This window comes from Labrus mixtus, chromosome 15 (genome assembly GCF_963584025.1).
Source record: "Labrus mixtus chromosome 15, fLabMix1.1, whole genome shotgun sequence".
Classification (NCBI taxonomy): domain Eukaryota; kingdom Metazoa; phylum Chordata; class Actinopteri; order Labriformes; family Labridae; genus Labrus; species Labrus mixtus.
In genome coordinates this window covers 12,114,752-12,139,218 of record NC_083626.1, presented here as the reverse complement: position 1 = coordinate 12,139,218, position 24,467 = coordinate 12,114,752, and the positions used below count along the sequence as shown (strand labels likewise).

At 39.0% G+C, this 24,467-nt stretch overlaps 3 protein-coding genes across 3 annotated transcripts; all 3 read right to left on the bottom strand.

Moving 5' to 3' along the window:
* Positions 1-9,936: 9,936 nt before the first annotated feature.
* On the bottom strand, positions 9,937-11,195 carry LOC132989438 (somatostatin-1B-like). The gene is made up of 2 exons (XM_061057082.1): positions 10,882-11,195; positions 9,937-10,419 (listed from the first exon to the last, which is right to left on the bottom strand). Exons 1-2 carry the CDS (start codon positions 10,984-10,986, stop codon positions 10,192-10,194), a joined length of 333 nt encoding a protein of 110 aa, XP_060913065.1. The 5' UTR covers positions 10,987-11,195; the 3' UTR covers positions 9,937-10,191.
* Positions 11,196-15,671: 4,476 nt separating this feature from the next.
* srm (spermidine synthase) lies at positions 15,672-18,933 on the bottom strand. The gene is made up of 8 exons (XM_061057409.1): positions 18,667-18,933; positions 18,188-18,308; positions 17,992-18,084; positions 17,708-17,861; positions 17,525-17,608; positions 17,147-17,292; positions 16,854-16,976; positions 15,672-16,743 (listed from the first exon to the last, which is right to left on the bottom strand). The coding sequence occupies exons 1-8, from the start codon at positions 18,795-18,797 to the stop codon at positions 16,726-16,728; spliced, it is 870 nt and encodes a 289-aa protein (XP_060913392.1). The 5' UTR covers positions 18,798-18,933; the 3' UTR covers positions 15,672-16,725.
* A 3,013-nt stretch (positions 18,934-21,946) lies between these two features.
* Positions 21,947-24,121, bottom strand: LOC132990109 (spermidine synthase-like). The gene is made up of 8 exons (XM_061058178.1): positions 23,934-24,121; positions 23,431-23,551; positions 23,228-23,320; positions 22,969-23,122; positions 22,802-22,885; positions 22,491-22,636; positions 22,203-22,325; positions 21,947-22,087 (listed from the first exon to the last, which is right to left on the bottom strand). The coding sequence occupies exons 1-8, from the start codon at positions 24,062-24,064 to the stop codon at positions 22,070-22,072; spliced, it is 870 nt and encodes a 289-aa protein (XP_060914161.1). The 5' UTR covers positions 24,065-24,121; the 3' UTR covers positions 21,947-22,069.
* Between the last annotated feature and the right edge of the window lie 346 nt (positions 24,122-24,467).

Here is a 24,467-nt window from a genome sequence, read left to right as displayed (position 1 = left end):
TATGTCTTATACAGCCTTGGTTCACAACTGAATTACAATTTAAGTTTTTGACAGAGTTTTAGCTTAAAAATAGATAAATAAAGCTGTCACTTAATATGCATCAAAGAAAGAGAGACACTCCTCTGTAGACAAAGAAATACTTATATTTAAGAACAAAAAATGGGCCCATCATGCACATATCACTGGTTTAAAATGATGTAATAGTGCTGACAGGTCATGACTCAATAACTCAGTAGGGATATTAATGGTGGAGCTATTTCTTGTATAATTGATTAAACATTTTCAGGTCTGTTAGGCTTGAGAAAATTGATGGTCAGCCGAAACATTAATTTCCAATATGAGTAATGGCACGATGCCATCCCAGGCAACAGCAAGGACTCACGACGCCATTAATAAACGAAAGCCATCACTGTCAGCCTTGATACCGTGGTAACATTTAGGATCTCAATTGCCTGCACCGCATTTCTTTCTTTTCTTTTTTTTTTTGTCTCTGCATTGCGGCCAGATCATTTGACATGAGGGTGATTTTCTATTGTTAGAGTAACTGCAATCAGGTGTATTGCCGTACCACAAGGGCCCAATTGTTCTGAAAATAGTCATAAGCTGCACTACACACTGAGAGAAGATAACATTACTTGAGCTCCTCATCTGCTGCTGTGGCAACAAATCTATTACAGGTGCAAAAGGCAGAACTAAGCAAGGACCCTGCTGTGGGAGTAAATCACAAGAGTGTCAACATTGTGATTACAGACCTATATTATACACATCTTAAAGGACCGGGCAGTACTTAAACAAGGCAGTCAATATCATGTTGGGGTGAAAATATCATTATAAGGTGCTCCTGGTCATAAGTCTGACACCGAATGTAAGAACTGTAATAGGAGGTCTTAAAATCACTGCAGTATTAGCCTACTTCTTTCTTATGCATGTCTCTACCAACAGTTTCTGACCTACTGGTTATTGGCTTTCCTTAGCAAATATATATATGCAAAAAAGGGGTAGAGTTTACAGCCAATAAGTACAGCAGGTCTGTTTTAACAGGGCGGATATTTTAACCTGGAATATGCCACAACATATTCAGTTGATAAGTTGATGTTGCTAGGATTTGCAGTGAAACAAATGTAATGGTGTCCCTATCAAGATGCATATTTATTGACCGAAGTCAGCTCTTAGCTCTTACAGTATTTTGGCATCATCGAGTCAAATATCTGGATTGTGGATTGGTTCTGTCAAAATACCAACAAAAACTTTGGAATAAGTGCCAAAAATGTTGTGCATGCTAAGATTCCACATAAGATGAACATTGTAAACTCTGAATACATTGTACCTGCTGAACATTGGCATGTGAGTATTTTAGCATATTATGTAAGCATGACCTTAAAACATCACTTATAGCAGAACAACAACCTCGTAGCTGCATTCAGGGCTGCAGACAGTCCAGTCACACAAAGTCATTAGGGCTTATGCAGTCAAAACTTTTTTTGTATTTGTTCATTTCTTTTAGTGGAAGCCCTAATTACACTGTGAAGGCAACAGATCTCACGAGGTAGTTGTCACTGAATAAGCACACTAATGAGCCCTACTTTGAGACATCTCATATTAAACTGATACATTTTTTGCTTTTTGCTATGGGAAATACAACCTGCGGTTTGCTTCCTAAAACACTTAAAGGTCATCTTAAACCAAATCAGTCGAAAGCCTGTGTTCTGCTTCCTCACCACAGACCTGCCTGGCCTCCTTAATAAGTGATGTACGCAATAAACAGTGTCACTATAGTGACCAGCGTGCTGCGTACCTTCCTCATGCTGGTGACAGCTCATTTTTGGAACCACGGCTTTAGCACATAGAGAGCAGAGGGCCCATAATGATCAGCTTTTAGCAGTGGCACTGGGCGGCTGAATACGCCATCAGGCATCATTAGGCCCTGCTGAGGGAAACAATCTTTCCATTCCCAGCGGTGCTCCCATACAGGAGAACTCTTTGATAGAAATACACAAAGCAGTTTAGCCTGTTTTGTGTTGACTAGAAGGCTTTGCTCAGTCACAATGGGCATCATTAAGCAGTCAAACAACCCGTTACCTATTATGTATCACTGAAAGACTTCTCTGAAAACTATTAAAAGTATAAAGAATGACAGAAAAATCTTGTTGTTGATTGGACAACAACATATCCTTTCTTAAATGGATACTTCATCCATTTGCATTTAGCTTTGTATCATTAGAAACCTGGTAGTATTTTTGAATGGTCGTGCATCCAGCCCTCATTTTCCCCTGAGATGGGAAATCTTTAAGTATAAGTCTGAAAAGGAGCTTCCAGAGATGCAAAATGACGATTTCTGCTTTCAATGGAGAAAGCTGATAATGGCGAAAAAAATATAAATATAGCGGCGAGACGGCTGCTGCGACAGGCCGGTCTTGTGCTTTGGCTGCTTCGGCCGCTGGCCTCCGGGGCCACCACTGTCCGCAGCAGCCGAGAAACAGAACCGGCTTGTCGGCAGCAAGCGTCTCTGGGCTTTATTGCTATATTGCTGGCCGCCACTGGCCACTGCCAGCTCAGCAGCCGAGACATAAGGCCTGCCTGTCCACGGCTGTAAGGACGAGGAGCCCGGGCCGGCTCGAGCTGGGGTGGACTGGTTGTGTCGGTGCTCTCACTGTTTGTCTATGGACACAGACATAGAGTCTGTTTTCTGACAGGAATTTCCAAGATCAATTCTGGAAGAAATCTCTGAATCAGTTGTGTAAACGACCTTATGTGTTGAAGTAAATATGTCTGTAGACCTAACCTTAGTGGGAGTGGCCTGCAGTGCTGTGCATTCTGGGATTTGGTGTCTCTCATCCACATGAGGCAAAAAGACACTTTCTGCCTTTTCTCGGCCAAGAAGGCACCAACTTCAAAACTTCAAAAAAAAGGACTGATTAAGAACAGGGAGACATGGACTCATGAATTCTAACTGGACGGAGGAGAGCCACTGTTGGAAAGCACTGATGATCTCTTGACAGAGCGCTGCCTGCCAGCCTGCTGCTGCATACTCAAAGAGACAGGTCAATTACTGCTTGTGGGATGGTACTTTGCCTCGAAATATTTCTTTAAAAAAAATGTTATTTTCAAAATGCCTCAGCTATTCAACCACACTGCATTTGTGCAGTGCTCTGGATACAACCTATCCAAAATGTCACCACTAAACAAATTGAGCCGGGCTGACAGAGATGAATAAGGCTGCCGCAGGCGCTGTGTTCAGAGACACTGGGTTAATAAAGTACAAGTACATGTCTACCAACTGCACAAAAAATCATGTCTGCTTTTCAAACCAAACATGTACACCCACTGTGTAATGGATCCAATAACAAATCAGAAATGCTTTAATAATACGTTTCTCTTGCTGTGATAGACAAGTACAATTATATTATAAATTATATTTCATAGTTACTCTCATACACTTATAAACAGTACATGCCTTTAACAGACAATATTTGTTTTGTCTTTTAAAATCAGCTGCAGTAATTTGAACCTGTAAAACAGTAATGATCATCCAAGTCCCTCTTGTAAAAAAATCTGCTTTTTTTTCTAGAATATGGCTTTATGTTGTTGCTGTCACCCTAAAGAGGAACAAGCCTATTTTCTCAGCATGAAATTGCAAATCATCTTACCTGCCTGTTCACAACTTACTTTAGAAGCATTATCCGAGCGCTCAGTGTTAATTTGACCTGTCATGACGGATTAAAGAACAGTTTGATGTTAACAGATTCTAAATGTTCACTGATGCAGGATTAAAATTATTACTAGGGTGTATGTGAAAAAAAAAAAGCCTATAAGAATGACACAGCTTTCATAAAAAGAATGTAGTGAATCATTTGTTGATTAATGAGATATGTTCTATGAACTTTCCTCTGCTGTGCTTGGTACTTAAAGGGATACTTCACCTGTTGAAACATGAAAGACAGCAGCCGCAGCAGCCGAGCCCGCTGTATTGTGGTTCATAGAGATAGCCACTAACATCCGATTCGACCACAAGACCTTCAAAATCCCCTTCATCCATATCAGTTTGAAGTTGAAACATACTTTTTTCCCCATTGTCGGCTCTTATCAACTTTCTCCATAGAGCCTGTTAGCATAGCTTCCAAGCAATATGGCGGACGTTAAGTTTCGTTTCTGGGAGTCAGGTCCCACCCACTGATCTGTGATAGGTCTGTAGCTTCAGTGGTCAAAAATTTGAGGAACTAGCGATGTACTGTGGTTTCACCCCTGCTAACCGCAACAGCCGCCGATGATGCAAAATGACGATTTTTGTGTCATCTGCGGCTCCTTGTCGGAATTAAAAATACAAAGATTTCCCATCTCAGGGGAAAATGAGGGCTGGATGCACGACCATTCAAAAATACTACCAGGTTTCTAATGATACAAAGCTAAATGCAAATGGATGAAGTATCCCTTTAAAGCAGCATTGATATTTTTTTGTCCACTAGGGGACATGAAGGAAATAACAAGGAAATAACAGAAGTTGACAGACACAAGACCCAGGCAAATAATTCTCTGATGAAATCGATACGTCAAACACAAATTAATCTAGTGGTTTAGTGTACACCACTTACCTAATTCTCTATGCATTCTCTCTCACTGAAACCCGATAACGTATTTCAGGCTGTATCGGACGCCAATATGGATATTGGTACATGAATCATAACAACCCTAAATTGAATTGAATTTGAATTGAAGTTTATATTTCGAACATGTAAAATAAGATAAGAAAAGGAAACGTACAACTAAGCAAACAGAAAAAAGTCATAGCTTATGTACAAACAATGAAAGGCATCATACAAAAAAAGCTTTCAATTCTTAATACTGTGAAACATGTCTGAAAAGTGGGAGGAAGTGTTAACTTATTTATTCCCAACCCTTCTCCATTAATCACAAATCATCCTGTCAGTTTATTATTTTTACACATAATGTAACGTTTCAGGGTAGCCAGACATGGAAGCACAGAGAAGAGGCGTGGTACATGAGCTAGCTCAACTGACCCCAGTTTTTTTCCCTTGCCAAAGCAACAGCTAACCCAAGGTTGAGGTCTCACTGGTACCACAACAAAACAGGGTGGCTAGCCTGCTGACTGTCTGACTAAACTCTGTTTGAGAAAATGCCCTCCGTCCCTCAGTCTGGCGTGAACCAGCCCCGATGCCCTCATCCACCCTGGAACTAACTTTCAGCTAATACCCACTACGGTGTACTGCTCCCTCAATTAAAAACATCACAAGAACTTACCCAGCATTAACCTTTATATACAAACCCTTCATATTATTACATGAATATATATATATATATATATATATATAAAACTCTAAAATGATAAGAATGAATTCAAAATGGTTGATGTGAATGCTGTACTGATTTTATTTCATTTTTTCCTGGTGATCACACTTCCTAGGTTCTTCCTAGGTAGTCCCCTTTGTTTCCTTTCATGTCCCCTATTATGTTTAGTCCTGGACGGGTCGTTAATAGTGGGATTTGTACTTGTTAACTGAAAACAGCTGCTTGCTTGTAGGGGAGAGGGGGTTGTTGAAATGAAGGGAATGAGTGTTAGAAAAATGCCACAAAACAAGAATGACCAGAAAATGCAGCCCTGAAGGCTTTGTGACACTGCAGTGCTGGATTAGAATTCTCTGTGGGTTTTCTCTTCAAATGACCCTTTCATTTAAGTTTCATTTAAGGTGATTTTACTACATTTAACATGAAATGATTGGTTAATAAAGAAAACAGTAGAAAACTTTAACAGTAGACTAAAGAAGGAACTAAAAGCTTTGAGAAAATATATTTTTTGCGAGATGTCCACCATCTCCAAGGAGAACTGATACTCAAACACTTTTATCCCTTCAGCCATCAGGCTGTTGAATGCTGAACAATTGTATGGACTGCTACTATACTTTTAGGTAAGTCAGGTCAATTCAGGTATGTATTTATTTATTAGATACATTTATAACATTGTATTTATGAATTTCTAGATTTCTCATCTCATTTGGGTGACCTGTTCGTCTGTTGAAATGTTGTTGCTGACATGTGAATGTAATTGTCTGACTGTGTTTGTTTCCTTTATATTGTCTTGGCTTCTTTCAATGACTCGGTAGGCTGTGAAGATGAATTGCCTTCTGGGATTACTGAAATTGTCTAAATCTGAATCTGAATTATTGTTATGCTTTTTGAATTGTAAGTCTCCTTTCAAATATTATTGTGATCATTAGAAGTTATCACCCATATGGCTTAAAGACGTTTATTTTTTTCTTGTTGCAATAAATCATTAACCAGATAAAAACATTACGTCATGATTTACTCCCTGAAAAATCTCCAAATGTAAGGTTTCATCCCCTAAAGTCTCCAACTAGCCCCTGCATTAATTTAAGTGTGGTGCCATTCACTTTGAAGTTGTCTCTCCCTTCTACCAAGAATGCCAACAGAACCGAAGTATTTGTTATTTTTAAACACCGGCACGTATGAATTTGAATTACACAGTTAGGCCGGAGCACTACTTAGCCTTCGACTTCAGATCAAAAGGAAAGGAAAATAAAATGCTTTGCTTGCAGGCAGCAGCTTTGATGTTGCTCTTCTACATGCTCATTTGAGCCCAGGGCAATGAAGTACAGAGTGGACACAAACTCTACAGACAGCAAATGATTTTGTGTTTGGAATCTCAGCGTCAGAGATCCTGATTGGCATTGGTCACATTTTTTTTTAAATCTTTTTGTTCTGCATTTGTTCTTATTCTTTAAAATGATAGTTTCAATTGTTCTCACATAAACACTGTAGTTATTCAACAGGTTGTGAACTTGTAAAGGTGTTACTTTGTTTTGTTTTTTTACTGTATGTAAGAAAAATGAATCATGAAGCTGGTTGAATGGTAATCAAGAGAGCCCACATGCGCCTTTGTCTGTTTAAGATCACTAAAGGGAGACAGAGCACAGTTCCCAGTGGTTGTGAAAAGCATGTAATTACATAGCTTTGAAATTCACAGAATTATAACTCACCTTCAAGTGCTGTTTTTTCAGAAAAAGACAAGCTATTCGCTTTGTCTGCCTTTAACAGGTACAGAATGATAACGAAAGTAGAATAAATTGATATCATAACCATGGCATTTAAAGTTCCATCTTCAACTGAATCAGCACTGTGAACTAATGTTAACTAGCATCTTTGCACCTGTGAAACAGGCACATTTACGTGTCATTATCTTCTATTCATGCCGTTGGGGAGTACAATAAAACAGGAGCCCATTTAAGAGGAGGGTATATGGACTACTCAGTGCTTTCCCTTTACTCTGTATTGCGGCTATATCTGCCTTCCAGGTCGTCAAAAAAAGAGTGCCGCGAGGGACTAAACACAGGAGTGAAACTGTGACACGCTGACGTTATGAATGACTTCCAGATCCAAGATGCTTTAATCATTTATTCTTCCAAAAACACAACAAACTACAACCTCAGTTACCGGGACGTAAAATCAACTTGCAATCGCAGTGAAGTGTGGCGGTCAACATAAATGTTCTGCTCCCACGCTCACTCCCTCTCTCCATCTAAGCCAAATCAACAAATCAGTAAACAATCCATGAGACCAACTACACAATCAACTTACATTTATGGCTCCTACACTGGCTGTGCAGGATTACCATGGGCTGATGGTATCCTACAGACATATATAACAGACAAAGACTCCCTAATGATCCCTAAGAGACAACCATCCCTCTCTCTATAGTAACTCTTCTCAAAACAGTATTCATTGTACAGTCAGTTTCTTTTTCTATTATTTTTTGGAGGAGTGGGTATGGGGTGGGGGGGAAAACTTTTTTATTTTTTTAATAGAATAAGAAAGTTGCTGCTATTTGTGTTTTGTCTGCTTTACTGTTGTCTTCTCCTGCAAATCTACTAACTGATTGGCCCTGACCTTATATTTTGGGATTAGGACCCAACCATGACCTAAATAATCACCATCTATTCAAATTGCGAAAAACTGAATTGGTTGAAACCAAAGAAGTGTGTGAAATAATTTGGGACAAACTATTAATACTAAAAATCAAGAATATAACGATACATTTAAGCACCTTACAGATATGTCAAAAAGTATTTGTGGGGTCTGTGGGTATCCAAGTCAGTTTGATTGAAGTTAAAGTAGGTAAGAATTCTAACATTTCACACAGTTAGTCTTTCATTGGATTATTGTGCTGGGCAAAAGCTCTTCTGAGCAACAAGCCTAATGAGGCTACTTTACCGGCAGGAAACTCCAAACAGAGCATTTACCAGGGGGTGGTTGAAATGATTTCTGTTTTGTGGACCTAGTGTTCTGTCACTGACAGTGGTTAACAAAAACAAAAATGTTGTCTGAAGAAGGAAGGTAATTTCTGTGCTACACTATGCTGTGCTGTGCGGTGTGAGGAGGGCAAATACCACAATACCTCTCCACAATTCCTCAGCACAAGGAGGGACAGTACCGAGGGAGCTGTGATGAATATTAGCTGGCTTTTGCAATGAGATTAAAAAACAGTCAATTGTATAAGGAATATAGCCTACTAAAACATATAGCAATACGGTAAAGTATCAAATATTGTGTTTATCTTCTAGGTATACATACAGTGTATGTATTGATATATGTATGTGCATGTGATTCTATATGCTCTTATGATTACTCTGCAGTCCTTAATGAAGTGTGTTGTTTAATTTTTGGATCTTTTTTTAACAGTATGATGTTCCCTTTGTTGAAAACCACAAAAACACCACAACTGCCTTTGCTCAAACAGGATACTTCACCTTCATGTCATGTACCAAATACACGATACATAAGGTCACTACAAAGGACTGTGAGCCCCACTTGAAAATAGAGATTAGATTTTCGTCATCCAGCCCTTCATGCTGCATCTCAGTGGTTATAAGTGGTTATAAAACACATGTCATATCGGCATAGGCTACGAGAGCATGTGGTAATTACAGTGTCACTGATTGAGTCTCGGTTGCTGCGAGAATCGAAAAACTACGTTGAGAGGGTCATACCGGGGAATACTTCATAATTTGAGTAGCCCTGTTGTGTTTTCACTATCAAACACTGAGGTCAGACTTTTACCCACTACTAACCAACACTTAACCTTATAGACTTATGATTGTTTTCACCTTTCCAACTTTCAGTAAGTACCGTATGCTACCTTCATATCACAGCATTGAAGGATTTTGGAGGAAGCGTGTAAATGATTGAGTTTCCTATACGACTGACATGTTTAACAGCCTGTGAGTCACTGAGGCATATGCCTCAACTTGTGACTAGGAATGAATAAGGACCACAAACTGCCACCAAGTTTTCTAAATAATATATCTTTTTTATATAATTGCAAGGCTTTAGGACAAAACAATATTATATTATATTGTTTTATTTTTATTATTTTCAGTTGTATATTTTTGGTTCATAAATGAATGCTAAACTATTTATTTCTAATTCTTATTGCAGCACATTTATTCTTACTTTGTCGCCACTGAAGATTGAAAATGTTTCCCTACACAAGAGAAAATATTTATGTCCAATTTGTATCATACTTAGTATTGTTCTTTGCCTGTTAACTCGAAACACGATCATATGGAATCAAGTGCAAAATAATAAGTCACATACTCAATCTAAAAACTGATGCATTTCTTTTTAAAGGCAGCATTCGGGGGAAAGAGGCAGGAATGCTGCTTGATTGGCTTTTGAAAAAGTGAAATGTGTCTGTATTTTCATGGTGCCTTTCACAAGTGCAATCCATTTATTTATTGTATATCTAAAGATATTTGAGTAAAAAAATGATAAAATATTTTTCAGTTTAATTCAAATAAAAGTTGTAATACACATTTGCAATGGATGCATCAATTTTGGTGCCTTTGCATTGATAGTGAGAAAGCAGGTTTCTCCATTTTACAAAAGCGATTAAGAGTGATAACAATGTCAAACATTATATCCATGCTTTATTATTGACCCTTAAAGAAACATACATAAATACATACATTGTATAGATAAATAGATACATATATAATGAATATTTAAACAGCCACACTGTCTCAGTGAAGTCCATGGATGCTGAGTTTGACAGTTGTAGATGAGGTATGTACAGCTGAGGTCTACTACAGTTCATGAGGAGCTGGGAGAGGAGGCGTACAGTCGACACGCAGGTCCCGTTGCTTTTATTTGCGTCGTGCTCTGTTAGCAGGAGGTGAACGTTTTCCAGAAGAAGTTTTTACAGGGGGCTTTGCGGTCACGCTGAGGCAGCGATAACCGGTTGTAGACAGCCCTCTCCTCCAGACGAGACTCCAGCGGCTCCTCCAGATCCATGTGGTTCACCTCATCCGGCAGCATGTTGGTGTCAAGAGCGCCGTCCAACAAGCCCGACACCAGCTTCAGGATCAGCTCTTTGCGCTCTTTGCTCAGCTCCTGAAGAAAAAAAAAAGATAAGACAGAAAACATATTAAAAAGATGAGATCATTGGAAAATGTGACACTTCAACATCTTAAGCTTAAATATTGAGTTTCCTTCTTTTCTATATAAGTATAAATTAAAAAGATGAATTGAAATGATTTTTGGGTATAAAATAAATGCAAATTCAATGAAATTCACTCTCTTCCCCCTCACAAGAATAGCCACTATTTTTGAAAATATAATTACGCTATGATAAAGTAATACAGATTTAACATATTAATAGCAAGCTAAATATGAAGAACCATTGTTATTATTGTAAACAGCATGACGTTTACGTTTTAAAAAAATACATTATTTTAGGTGCAATGTATCAAAATCTCTTTTTACCAAAGTCAACATTCAAATTTTACAATAATAACATCTACAATAAAAATGATCCCGAAACTACACATGAACTATAAAAATCATCCTTCATACCCTGTTCACGTGGATGGGGCTCCTATCGTCCACAGGAAGCACGGATGCTGCCCTCACGCTGCACAGAACCCCCATGAGAGCTGCTAACACCACCAGGAGCTGCATGCTGTGACAGGAGAGCAGGTGACAGACAGACCGGAGCTACAGTCACAAGAGCAGGAGACTCACAGACACAGGAGTGTGAGTGTGTGTGTGTGTGTGTGAGAGAGAGAGGCAGGAGAGTGGTGGAGAAAGTGCAGTGCACTTGTTTGGAGTCTGCTGGTCACAACTGATGTTTGATGCTGGAAACCACTGATGTTTCTTCTGCTCTACCTCCAAAGTCCCTCACTCTTTTATACGCCTCTCCCCCTTACTCCTCCACCACTGACGTAGAGGGTGGTGGGTGTATGTATGACGGACTGAGGTGGGTGTATGTGTGCGTGTTCAGGGTGTGTGTGTGTCTACGTGAGTATGGAAGAGGAGGGGAGATGAAGGGTTCAGGACAGAACAAATGGAAGCGTTCAACACTTAACCTTTTTGACAAATTGGGAGGTGGTTGAATTCATGCGATTCACCAGAGGGAACATCTGCAGCAGACAAGACGTCACAGGGCTAAAATCAGGTTCTGACATCAACATGGCACTAATGCATTGACTGTTAGGATGGATGATGTGGAACTAGACCCCCTGATGCAGGTTGACAAGCAATTCCTCAACTCATCACCTGTCAACTTAACACTCCTGTGGTAGCTATCAAAAACGATGGATAACAAACCAACTTATCACAAGATGACTTATCATTCATTTAACATCCCATTGTTTGGCAGAGTACTTTTATCAGCATCTGATTCCTGTCACTATACTTTAATGCAGCTCCGACACCTGCAGATTAGAATTGAACAGTCTGACACTCACCATGACTTGAGGCAGTGTCTTTAGGAAATGCACTGCACCAATCGAGTGAGGTAAACATAGTCGTTAAAACAGAAGAAGCTATTCTTCCCCAGCTATTCAGTGTGCGACAGAGAGCTTTGCTCTAGATTATGTGCAATAAAAGCTACGTGTGTATTTGAAGTTTTGATCTATTCTCTCCCTCTATCACACTTTTCAGCCCTCTCCATTGATGCAGATCGCTATCAACCATCAGTCTGTCTCTGCTCGAGGATTTTGAAAAAGGTCTTCCTTGCCCTGAGTGCTTCGATCATGGTGAATTAATGGGTCTTTGTAAATAATATAACCAAGAGTACAGTGTAGATGTCGGTGTTATGTGATAGGTTTTTTTTTCCAATTTAGCACTATAATTGATTTATTGCTGGGATGATATTATCTGTTCTATTTGTTGCTTTAGTGTTCTTCATCTCTTTCTTTCTACCTCTCCCTCAACTCCCTGGAACTTTCTCTGCACAGTACATTGGTGTACAGAGTCCTTTCCTGCTCGAGGTTCCATCCTGTTCAAAATAAGTTTCTCCTTTTCACTGTTGTGTTTGTTTATTGGTGGATTATGTTGGGTTCATCAACATAATTACAATAAGTCTGGCTATGATCTGCTCTTTCTGCCGTGTTTCATGAGACAGGCTTAACTTTTGCTGTGATTTTGAGGTACATCAGCAAACGTGGTTTGATTTCTTTTGTTAAATTTGACTTGATTGATTACTGTTTGGGATTGTTTATGTTTGACTTTATATTGTTTCCATTGATTTTGTTGACAACTTTCAAAGTTGAAGTCTCGTGAAGCACTTTGTGCTAATGTTCTGTGGAACATGTGCTACAAAATACATTTTACCTATTGTGGCATTTGATTGTGGACAGCTGTTATGAGCAGGAAAAGACAAATGTGGGATTTCACCCAGAGGTCAAAAGCATGCTGCTTGTCAAACAAATATTTTTTTTCAAAGTTGTTAAACTATATCCCAACTCAGGGTATATACTGTATATATATATATAAGTATAAATTTAAAAAATGAATGGAAATCTATTTTGGGTATAAAATAATTGCAAATTCAATGAAATTCACTCTCTTCCCCCTCACAAGAATAGCAACTATTTTTGAAAATATAAGTACTGTATGATAAAATAATACAGATTTAACATATTAATAGCAAGCTCAATATAAAGAACTATCGTTCTTATTGTAAACAGCATGACGTTTACACAATGGATGAAAACAAATATTTTAGGTGCAATGTATCAAATTCTCTTATCTTATTTCACAAGCATTCTTTTGAAAATTATATTATTCCAACTTTCAAGTCAACATTAAAATTTTACAATAATAACATCTACAATAAAAATGATCCTGAAACTACATATGAACTACAAAAATCATCCTTCATACCCTGTTCACGTGGATGGGGCTCCTATCGTCCACAGGAAGCACGGATGCTGCCCTCACGCTGCACAGAACCCCCATGCAGGGGCGGTTCTAGGCAGGGGCCAACAGGGGCCAGTGCCCCTGTAACACTGAGCTTGGTGGCCACCCTTCCAAAAGGAAGAGACCCACTAATAACACATACACAGTATTTGACTCAACTTTCAAAGTTGAAGTCTCGTGAAGCACTTTGTGCTATTGTTCTGTGGAACGTGTGCTACAAAATACCTTTTACGTACTGTGGCCCTTGATACAGGACAGATGTGACAAAATGTGGGATTTCACCCAGAGGTCAAAAAGCATGCTGCTTGTCAAACAAATATTTTTTGTCAAAGTTGTTAAACTATATCCCGACTCAGGGTGCTGAATAAAGTTCAGTTGGCTGAGCGGGAGCCCCGTGATTGGAGGCTATAGCCCTCCTCTCACTGGTCCCAGGTTTAACTCCAGATCCTGACACTATTTGGTGCATGTCATCCCCAATTCTCTCTTCCCACATGTCCTGTCTATCTTCAGCTGTCCAATCAAATAAAGAGCAAAAGCCCCTAAAGGAATCACAAAAACACTTTATCCCAACTCAGTTCACAAAGAAACGAGACTCATAATGTTCTGTAGGGAATAATCAGTATGCAAGTAAAACCTGCTCCAGTTAGACATGATATCAGATTTGGGCTAAGCTGATTACATTCAGCTAGTTAGAAGTTAGAAGAGCACATTTTATAATTAGTGAATTGCCTATTTTGTATTAATGAAGTCTACACAACATCATAATTACCCTGTTTATACAGATGTAGAATGTAACAGTCTGATATAAAATGAAGCTTATTCAAACAAATTCTTGGAGCATTCTTATTCAAGACTTATTCATGACTTGTTCAACTTCTAGATATTGAGGCCTTTTTACATGGATAAAAATATCACTCAATGTAGCCCACAGCTTAAAACAGAGAGGTGTTATTGAGCTTCTCCTCGAGTACTACAGAACCAAATTAAAATGTTCTTAAGAGGTAAACTCCTTAGAAAAACTCATTATAGAGCACTGATTACAAACAAACTTTCAGAAGAAAATTGTTTCTAAAGTTTGCAAAGTTGCAATCAACCTCCAGGACAATCTCACTGAAAAAGCTGAAGTTATACAGAGTTACTTGTTGTTGTGATGTCTTTTAGATGGTGCCACTGGCAGGGAACATACAGTTCTTTTACCCCAGTTGGTTTGGTTGATTCTAATGGATTTGTCGTGCCATCAATACAATGTTTGAGTCATTTTCTTCATACACTGCTGATCTGAAGAAGGCCTCGAGCCAATCCAAAAATAAGCTGACTGTAGAAACGGCACACTTGGGGATTAAGTGTGTTTAAAGAATGTACAATAACAGGCCTCCTTAAAAAGGCATCATGCAGTCCAGCCTACAGAAGACTTGTAGATTTTTCCAGATTTAATATAAATGGGAATGGAAGTCTACATTTTGGCAAAACCTTCTTTAAGTATGACCTCTAGCACAGCCTTTACAACTTTGTAAAAGGGAACAGAGTTTAAAATCAACTGGTGACTTAGTGTGTAGTACTGAGGTATATCTGTATATTTACCTCCATGCATTTCACTTGAACTTGAATATATATTAAATAGAGATAGGTGATACACTGCCCTAAAAGCTGTTGTAGCGTACACGTCATAGCAAAAATATAAATTAAATATTTATGGGAACTCCTTCTATGGGATCATTGTAAAACATTCAATATCTGTGCTTTTCGTTGCACCAAACTGTGAAAAACAATGAATACTTACAACCTTGTAGTGCAAGGTCTGCTAACGTCACACACTGTGTAGGCGGTACAGGAATAATGTGCTGCATTGTGCTGCCTGTACACATTCTAATGTAAAACCAGTGACGACTGAGGTCTTCACAACAAGAAAGTTGATGCAACTGAGGGCAACAAGGACACTTCAAACAGCTGAAACATCGACCGACCTGAACAATGTAATAGAGCCGAGGGGCTTTTCATTCAATTTAAAAGGAAACCTCAAATACTGTAGTGAACAGTGGAGTTTAAAGGCATGCCTTCACACTTGTACAATCTAAGAAACTGGCTTTCATGTGTGTATGAGTTTAAAGGGTGCCACCTTGTGCCTGAATACAAAAACTGCACATGGAAGTGTTCATATGGTTAACCATGTGCAGGGAACAGCAGCTAAAACATCTACTGAAATATATCACATATTAACCTTTGTTTGCGTGCACTTAGTACAGATAAAACAAAAAAAAAGACATGTTTTGGAAAAGGGGAGAAAGACCTTACAAAATGGTAAATATATGACTCTTTCACAGCCCTTTAATAAGATAGTGGAGATATTTAAATTTGACTTACTAACAATGACAGTTCTGTACCTTGTCTGTTATAAAGAAGAAAAAGCCTGTGAGTAATAGATTAGACACCGATCTCAAATGAACCGTCTTATGTTACCAATTTATTACAGTTCTTATAAAAACACAAATCATCGGGTACGACACAATTTCTCAACAAACATTCAATGTGGATTGACAACGAAAGAGGTAACTTAAAGATGTTTGACCATGTAATGATTTCAGGCATTACATGCTTCCGACAGTACAAGCTCACTACTGGTAGTCAACAGACAATACTGCAAGTTCTGGTTGCATAATGAATTCACATTTTAAATACAATTCCTTGCATCGCAAAGCTCCAATGCCATACTTCATTTCATTTTTAATATCATTACATTGAACTCTTCTGAATCAAAGTGATGGCCAAGAGAAGAGCCTCAACAGAATCATTATTCAGAATTCTTTCATGTTCAGTTGGTGACAGCTCAGAGAGGTTATTTAATCAACTCGTTTTCCGAACACGCTGATAAGACACAGAGCAACTTTTCTTTTTCTTTTATCAAGGAACAACCAATTTTAGGCACTATAGGGTTCATTTGTAGAGGACACATTATTTATCTGGATATACAGTCATAACAGATGGCATGTGTGTGTTTTCCTGTGACTAAAGGTTGATATTAAACGTTACAAATAAAAGTACGGCAATAGATTACATATACAATCCCTATATAGTATGTAATATATTGCATAATACGTAGATGCAGTGAATCTAATAGACAGTACACAGTTTCAGTGTGAGGTCAGGTTTGACGGCAATGTTCTTCTCACTCAGCCCAGCTCATTAAACTGCTCTCCACAAAATGCTGATAAGACATTTACAGAGTAAAAATGACAAACCAAATACATCCTGTAAATAAATTAACACCCAGAGCATGTCAGACTGAAGGAAGAAAACATCTGAATGAACGGACACTTTCTCTTAATACATCACCAAGCTCAAACTCACTGATTATTGTTTGCCCTCATTAGAAAATCTTCAAGAGGCTTCTCTCGTCAGTGGTGCTGAACATGTTAAGGAGGTGCCGACGCCTCAGGACAGGGGGGGGGGGGGGGGGGTTTGTCTGTGGTATCTGTGAACATCGAGGGCTGTGCATGGTCATGCATCATTCAGTACCTGTCATGGTAAAGAAGATGCAGCAGCGTAAATAGAGGCAAAGCAGTTTTAATTTGCACTGTCGTACTAACTTCAGAAGTGTAAATCTGAAAGATTCAAACAGCTTTTACCTTTCTTGCAAACTCAGGGAGAACGAACGATGCTTTGTGAATTTCAGGGTTGTAATATTTAAGGCTCATATTCTCCATTTCTGCTTTTGACAAGACGTTCACTGGCTCCTTGAAATTTGTCTCCTGTTCAAAAAACAGAAGAGGCACATCAGTCATTTGATGGGCATTACCAATCAATGGGGAAAATGGTAAAGGTTATTGTGCTACAGAGTAGTTTTACAATAAGCCAGAGGCAATCTAACAGCAATCAGGTATGTAATGGGTGGCAAATAGAGAACGACCGGCACACTTACAGGATTTTTACTGCACAGCATGAATCCAATTTGGCCACTGGGATAGGTTGGGATTGTGCCATAGGCATAATCCACCACAGGGAATAGGGTCTTGCAGAAGGTTTGCATCTCCTTTATCAGCTCCAAATGGAGCCACTGACACTCTCCTGAGAGATTTACACAAGAGCAGAGAAACGGGTACGTTCATTTCCTTTCTGATTTGTTCTATCTGCAATAGGCCGGGAGACGTACTGTAAAAATGAAAACATTACTCCTCAAAAAAAATCCATGCCTATTTCTCTTTTTTTGTAGACTTGAAAACAGCAGGTGACTTGTTAAATAGTTACAGGGTCGTTAATTCAGCTGCTAACACAATGATGTGATGTCAAAAGAAGTTACCCTGGGAACAAAGTATTCCATCGCTTCTCAGTGCTGCTTTCATCAGTTGATAGTAAGACTCCTTGAACAAACTCTCAGCAGGTCCTGCCGCAAAAAAAACAACAAAAAAACAAAAAACCAAAGTCAGAATGAGATTGCCTCAAGTTAAAGCATGCAAAAAGTAAGCTGTTGAGTTGCACTTGCCAACAGGGTCTGAGGAATCCGTAATAATGATGTCAAAGGCATCCTGGTTCTGCTTCATGAATTCAAAACCGTCTCCAACGTGGAGGGTGAGCTTGGGGCTGAAAAACCCTTTGGCCATCCCTGGGAGGTACTTCTTTGATACGTTGATGACATCCTACACAACAACAACAACAACATCAATACAATTTGACATTACTCAAAGCCAGTATTGAGGGGGGGAGAAAGAAAAAAAAAAAAAAGGAGTGGGACTCTAATAAGAAGTTACATCTGTGTGTGTTTTGTACCTCGTCTATTTCACACATAACCACAGATTCCACCAGAGAATTCTTCACAACTTCCCTGAGCACACCACCGTCTCCTCCTCCAATAATCAGGACCTGTGAATCAGGAAATGTGCAGACTGTCAAGATAGAGAAACATGAGTCGTTCAGCGTGTGGCAATACTGCAGAGCTATGAACAAACCCTACAATGGAACCTACCTTCTTGGGACATGGGTGGCTGAATAAGGGCAGGTTGGCAATCATCTCTTGATATGCAAACTCGTCTCGCTCTGTGCACTGGATCACTCCATCCAGCACCAACACATTGCCATAGGTTTTGCTGTGAAGAAGAGGCGCATTGGCGAGCTTTAAACGCCCTGCAAGCTACATCGAGCCATGTCAACTGAGCTGAGTTGATAAATGTTACCATGATTCGTTTTTAACTTTGTCGGTGAAGAGTAAATGTGTAATTCATCCCAGAGATGGCGTTTATCCTCCCAAAACCTCATCATCCATGTCGTTCATTTGCTACCTAGCTAGTTTGGTTGTTAGCTCAAACTTGAGGCAACAACTCAAGTCAGCTGCAGAAACTTCCCATGACCCCACGAGATTCGGATTGCTCATTCATTTTTTTTTTGTAACTCTACAACCATGATAGCTAGCTACGTTAGCAAAGTTGTGCAGCTAGAATTACTCACCTCTTGAAAACCATAACATCTTGAAATTTGGACTTCTTATGGTAGAGGACCTCTTCGACTTGGAGGCTCATTGCTTGCCCTGGCCATAACGTGCACGTTTCTGTAAACCATCCATCTTTAATGTGGTCCATGTTGGCTACTAGCAGCCAAGAGAACCAGTAAGTGTGTGTACAAAGTGTGGCGCTGAGGGCAAGTTACGACAAAGATCTGACACTTCACCGTTTTTCTAACAGCGAAACATGATGTCTCATATGGTGACAAATGGGAGGCTGCTGACGTCAGTGACTGACTGTTGTTAGAGCCAATGGGGTGGCAGGACCTCCCGCCTCGTGTATAGTTTGTTTGACTTTACACTCCTAGCGTAAGAGCATCGCCCCGCCTCTGAACGAGCCCTGTAGCTGGCTGTAGCCCACGTGAAACTTTAGCTAGACCACGTTAACGTAACGATGCGCATGCGCAAACTAGGAAACAAGAAGCGCTGGGGTACGGCATGAGTGGCGCTGCGTGGTGACGGACCAGACACTTTGCAAGTCTATGCAAGTCTATAAACAAAAGCAAGAGAAACAGCGAGCGTAGAGTCCCGTTGTATTTACAAGATACGCTTATCCTTTATGTTTCCCACAACGAAGACATTTATATATAGGCCTATATTGAGTAGAACTTTTTTATAAGCGCCATGGCTGTGAGTGAATAAAGTAAAATAAGCTTTTGCTACATGAAATCATGCAGTCATGGTTACAGAGAAGTTGCACAGTGCTGTCCCATTTGTATTTAACCATTGAAGCCCTCGCAGCCTCATGCACTCAATCACTTTCCAGGTGACGTCAATAAAGTCAGTAAGGGCTCAGGGTTTAGGGTTTAGGGTTTAGGGAGGACATCGAGATTCAGCCAGTCATTTTTTTTTTGCCATTTTTTAAAGATAAACTTCTATTTGAATTACTGTAATACAGAGACATTTCAATTTCAGTTTGTGTAGTATGCACCACAGCCAGTGCAACTCACCATGCACCAGAATAACCACATCATAAATAAGTATGCTGATTCTTTATTTAATTAATTTCGTATATTTCCTTTGAAAGTAGTACCATGTTGTGAAATGAATGTACAGTAAAGCCGACTACATTTTTTTTGCAAGTTAGTAACATTGTATTAATTAACCTTTGAGGACCGAAGTAAAAGTAATGTTGATACAAATGTGGTCGACAGTGACTGCACATTGCAAAAACGTACTGATATTTTTTGGCAGAGCAAATGAGCTGTTTATTCTAATTGACTACATCTTCAAAATACTAAATGCTATTCCTTAAGTGATCATTTGGTTGATTGGAAAAGTATAATTAAAACGCATTCCCTTCAGATCTGTCTACTGTGTAATGTTGATCCAACTATAGCAGTTTATTTGGTGACATCTTGTGGCTGAATACAGAAGTTGCACTTGCACATTGCTGGTATAATAACATCAATGCTCAAACTAACACCTGCAGAACCATGAGAAGGGTTGACTTTGTGTGAAATAGCAGCAAATGTAACTCTTGAATCACATCAGATACTAACATGTATTTGGTTGTTAGTGTGTAACTGGACAACTGTAAAACACGTTTTCACAACAGAGAGAGAGAGAGTCAAGCACCAATTGAACAAATCATCACTGCTAACGTTTTCCACATAACCTGAGTGGAACAACAAGAATCATTTTCCTGATGCAGTGGTTTTGTTTTTGTTTGAGTACCACTGTTGCCCTTGCAAAGTAGCCTGTTGCAAGTTCCTTCTAAAGCTTGAACAGAGGTTTAGTCTCCGTGTAGGGATGCTGCTTGGTCATTCTCAATTGGTGTTTAAACTTACATTAGGCCTTTAAGTTTGATTGTCTGTAACTTTGTTAAAATAAACAAGTAAGAGCAGTGAACCACATTAAGCTAAAGACCGAATGGCTATCATTAAGAATATATGTACACAATATCTTTCTTGGCTTGCCCTGGTTAGTGCTGACCTGGTTAGTACAACTATTTAGTTGTAGTTTTTGTTCATCTCACTTTATTAACTTCAAAGTTATTTTAATCACAAAAAAGGAGGATTGCTGAATGGTCATTTTGTTATAAGTCAAGTGTTATGTTGGCCCTTTTGGCTTTTTAACTCAAGGATAACATTTTACTAGGCCTTTACCTGGTAACAGTTCCTACTTATGCTGCTTTAACAAGTATGACTTTAATCAATGTAAAAAATTCAGTAAACACACTAAAGTGCCGTACACTAAGTACGTACAGAGCATGAGTAGTGTATTCACAAATGGAAATACTGAAAAGGCTGGGAAAGCTAAATGCAAGAAGGAAGCTCTTAATGATGTAAAACCTGAAAGGACAATCAGCCCCCAGCTCATCAGCCCTGTTGACTGACAGGCCAACTGCCTCCAGTCACGCTCTTGTAAAACTGAGCAAAAGCATTCAACAAAACAGCGGCCTCTTAACATTTTAATGTTGGATAAGGAGGATCTAGCACTGAAACAGTTAGACAAGACACCAAGGTCTTTTACAGTACCTGCTCTTTTGTAACATAACATAACAAAGAGGAAGGTCTTTTATGGCTCTTTTGTAAGATAAAAAAGACAAATGCAATTTATTGTGCATTCCTCCCAGCCATATCAGCACATCTACATAAACAGTCATATCCTTTACAAGTCATTTCTACATAAATAACTGAAAGGTATGTTTATTCTTATCTATACTAGTGATCAATATTTTCACATCACAATGAATTATTTTGCAGTTTTTATATTTAGTATTTATCACTGTCATCATCTGTTTTCCCCCCTGTCTTTCTGAGCTGTTGGAACCATTCTTGACAATTCCTCCCGTCACCTCGGATTTTCCTTTTTTAACATCACCAACTTTTAAATATATTAAAATTTAAAACCAGAACTGGAAAAAATGCATTTAAAGCACATGACCTTTAAAAACAGTTGGCGGATTAATAAAAAGAAACAAATAACCATAAATGTATTACCAATGTATTACAGTTCTCATAAAAAAACGAGGACTCAAGTATGACATTCAATGCAATGATTCACTGTACATGCTTACTACAGCACAAGATTACTACTGATAGTCTAGATAGACTAGACTGATAGACTACCCAGTACAGAGATCTGATGGATTGTTAACATAACAATACTTTATTTAGTATCTTATACATTGCATGATGTGTAGATGCAGTGAACCCATTCAGATTTAAAGGCAATGCTTTTCTGAATCAGTTTTTATTTAGACCAAAAACATCCCAAAAATACTTTTAACATCCAGAGTACATAAGACTGGAAGGAGGGAGTCTGCTGTCCTCAGTGGTGCTAGAGGACAAATCTGTGGTCTGGGGGCTCGGGTAGATCATGAACATGCTGGGCTGTTGATGCTGCTCATTCGTCACTGAGTGCCTGTCAATGTTCAAGAAGAGATTGAGGGAAAAGTAGGAGTGTTAACATTTCTAGCCTCTTAAAGGAACTTAGTTCATACAAATCAAATGTCTTAAATGACTCAAACAACATTTACCTTTCTTGCAAACTCAGGGAGCACAAAAGAGGCTTTGTGGATATTAGAGTTGTAATATCTAAATGCCATGTCTTCCACTTCTTCTTTTGACAGGAATTCCTCTGGTTCCCTGAAATTTGTCTCCTATATTAAAAATAGAGAAGGCACAATATTCATTTAACGGATGTGACCGAGCACCAAGAAACACTGAACAAGTTAATGCACTACATGTCTTTTAGAATAAACCAGGGGCATTTAAAGGAACTCTGACCACAATCAGGTGCAATAGAGAATGACTGACACACTTACAGGATCTTTACTGCAGAGCATGAATCCAATTTGGCCACTGGAGTAACTGGGGACACATGTGTAGGCATAGTCCACCACCGGGAATAGCTTCTTGCAGAAGGTTTGCATCTCCTTAATCAGATCCAAATGGAGCCATTGACACTCTCCTGAGAGATTGATTCAAGAGAAGAGGTGAAGGCATATTAATTCCCTGTCAGTCTTTTTGGCCCTGGTAAGTTTTGGTTAATCAGTTATTCAAATCACCACTATTTATTCAAAACTGTGTTGGAATACAAAAAACAACATGATGTGTATATATCTAAATATCTTACCCTGTGAACAAAGAATCCCATCACTTTTCAGTGATGACTTCAGAAGCTCATAGTAAGGCTCCTGGAACAAACACTCAGCAGGTCCTACAACAAAAAAGAGACCTCAGAATCGGTCCGTTTTACATTTCAGTTTGCAAATAAAAATGTTATAACACAAAAGCACTTACCGATAGGGTCTGAGGAGTCCGTGATAATGACGTCAAAAGAATCCTGGTTCGCCATCATGAATTCAAAGCCGTCTCCAACATGCAGGGTGAGCTTGGGACTGTAAAACCCTTGGGCCATCCCTGGGAGGAAGTCCTTTGCTACATTGATAACATCCTTGATCAACAAACAAAATGTACATTAATACGAGCAAGCATTAAAATAAATCATGTTTGTAGCTCTCTGGAGAAAGATAAATCTAATCAGTTGTGTTTCTCGCACCTCATCTATCTCACACTGAACCACCGATTCCACCATCGGATGTCTCGCAACCTCCCTTGCTACACCGCCATCTCCTCCGCCAATGATCAGCACCTGTGTAAAGGGAAAGGTTCTGGCAGTCAGGACAGAAAACATGACTCGCTGAGAGTGTTGTAATTCTGCAGATCCATAAATGTAGAAAAATATCGATTTGTGTTTGATACCTTCTTGGGGCATGGGTGGCTGTACAAGGGAAGGTTGGCAATCATCTCTTGATATGCAAACTCATCCCTCTCAGAGCACTGGATCACTCCATCCAGCACCAAGACATTGCCATATTGTTTACTGGAATAAAGACATTAAAGTGAAGTATGAGAGGTTCAATTGAAAGCATTTGCAACCTTGGGCTAAATAAACTCAATATACCTTATAATTCATATCTTAAGAGGATGCCACATCAGAAGCCAGACAAGTGTGCCACAAATGTTACAAAACAGACAATGAGAAATTGCCGGATATAGTTAGTCTTCATAAAGCTATGCTCAAAATAACCACCTTGGATTTTAAATCGTTTTGGAAATTTATCTAAGTGACTTAATTGGCCAATTTGTTGCTTTTTGACGCAGATATCTAATTTTAATGGAATGGTATCTTTCTTAGTCATTAAAAAGTCTAAAAACAGAAATCGTCAGGTGTCATCAGAGTTATAAAGTTGCTACATACTCACCTCTTGAAGACCAGGACATCTTGATATTTGGATTTCTTGTGGTAGAGGAGCTCTTCCACTTCCAGGCTGGCCGCTTGCCCCGGCCATAACGGGGATAGTTCCGTAAACCACCCGTCTTTAATGAGATCCATGTTCGCTTCCAAGTAACAACGAAGATGCAACAATTGGCCGACGAACAACTTGACCCGAAGCTTCAATTTATAATCAACAGAAAGCTGCTGACGTGAGTTACTCATATTTATGCGAGCCAATGGGATGGCAGGATGTAAGAATACCTGTTTGTGTTGTTTGACTTGAAATTTGAATTTAGGCCTTGTATTGTTTAAGTAATAAAATGACATATGTTCCCAGCTAGAACGAGTTTCGCAAACAACTTTTTAAATGATCAGAACTCAAAATATTGTATAGATCCACGAGGACAAACGTGATGTCAAATCAAAAGAGACTATAAAAACATGAATGCAGTGAAAGCCTAATTTAAAATTCCACATAGCCTAAAGATGACTGACAACTTAATTTTGTGTAGCCTACTTA

Coding starts and splice junctions, on each gene's coding strand:
- LOC132990109 (XM_061058178.1), bottom strand. CDS start 24,064: ATGGATCTCATTAAAGACGGGTGGTTTACGGAACTATCCCCGTTATGG. Junction 23,321..23,430: donor GCCACCCATGCCCCAAGAAG/GTATCAAACACA, acceptor CCCTTTACACAG/GTGCTGATCATTGGCGGAGG. Junction 23,123..23,227: donor TTCAGTGTGAGATAGATGAG/GTGCGAGAAACA, acceptor TTGTTGATCAAG/GATGTTATCAATGTAGCAAA.
- LOC132989438 (XM_061057082.1), bottom strand. CDS start 10,986: ATGCAGCTCCTGGTGGTGTTAGCAGCTCTCATGGGGGTTCTGTGCAGC. Junction 10,420..10,881: donor GCCCCATCCACGTGAACAGG/GTATGAAGGATG, acceptor TTTTTTCTTCAG/GAGCTGAGCAAAGAGCGCAA.
- srm (XM_061057409.1), bottom strand. CDS start 18,797: ATGGACCACATTAAAGATGGATGGTTTACAGAAACGTGCACGTTATGG. Junction 17,862..17,991: donor TTATGTGTGAAATAGACGAG/GTACAAAACACA, acceptor GTTGTTGTGTAG/GATGTCATCAACGTATCAAA. Junction 17,609..17,707: donor GGATTCCTCAGACCCTGTTG/GCAAGTGCAACT, acceptor TTTTTGCGGCAG/GACCTGCTGAGAGTTTGTTC.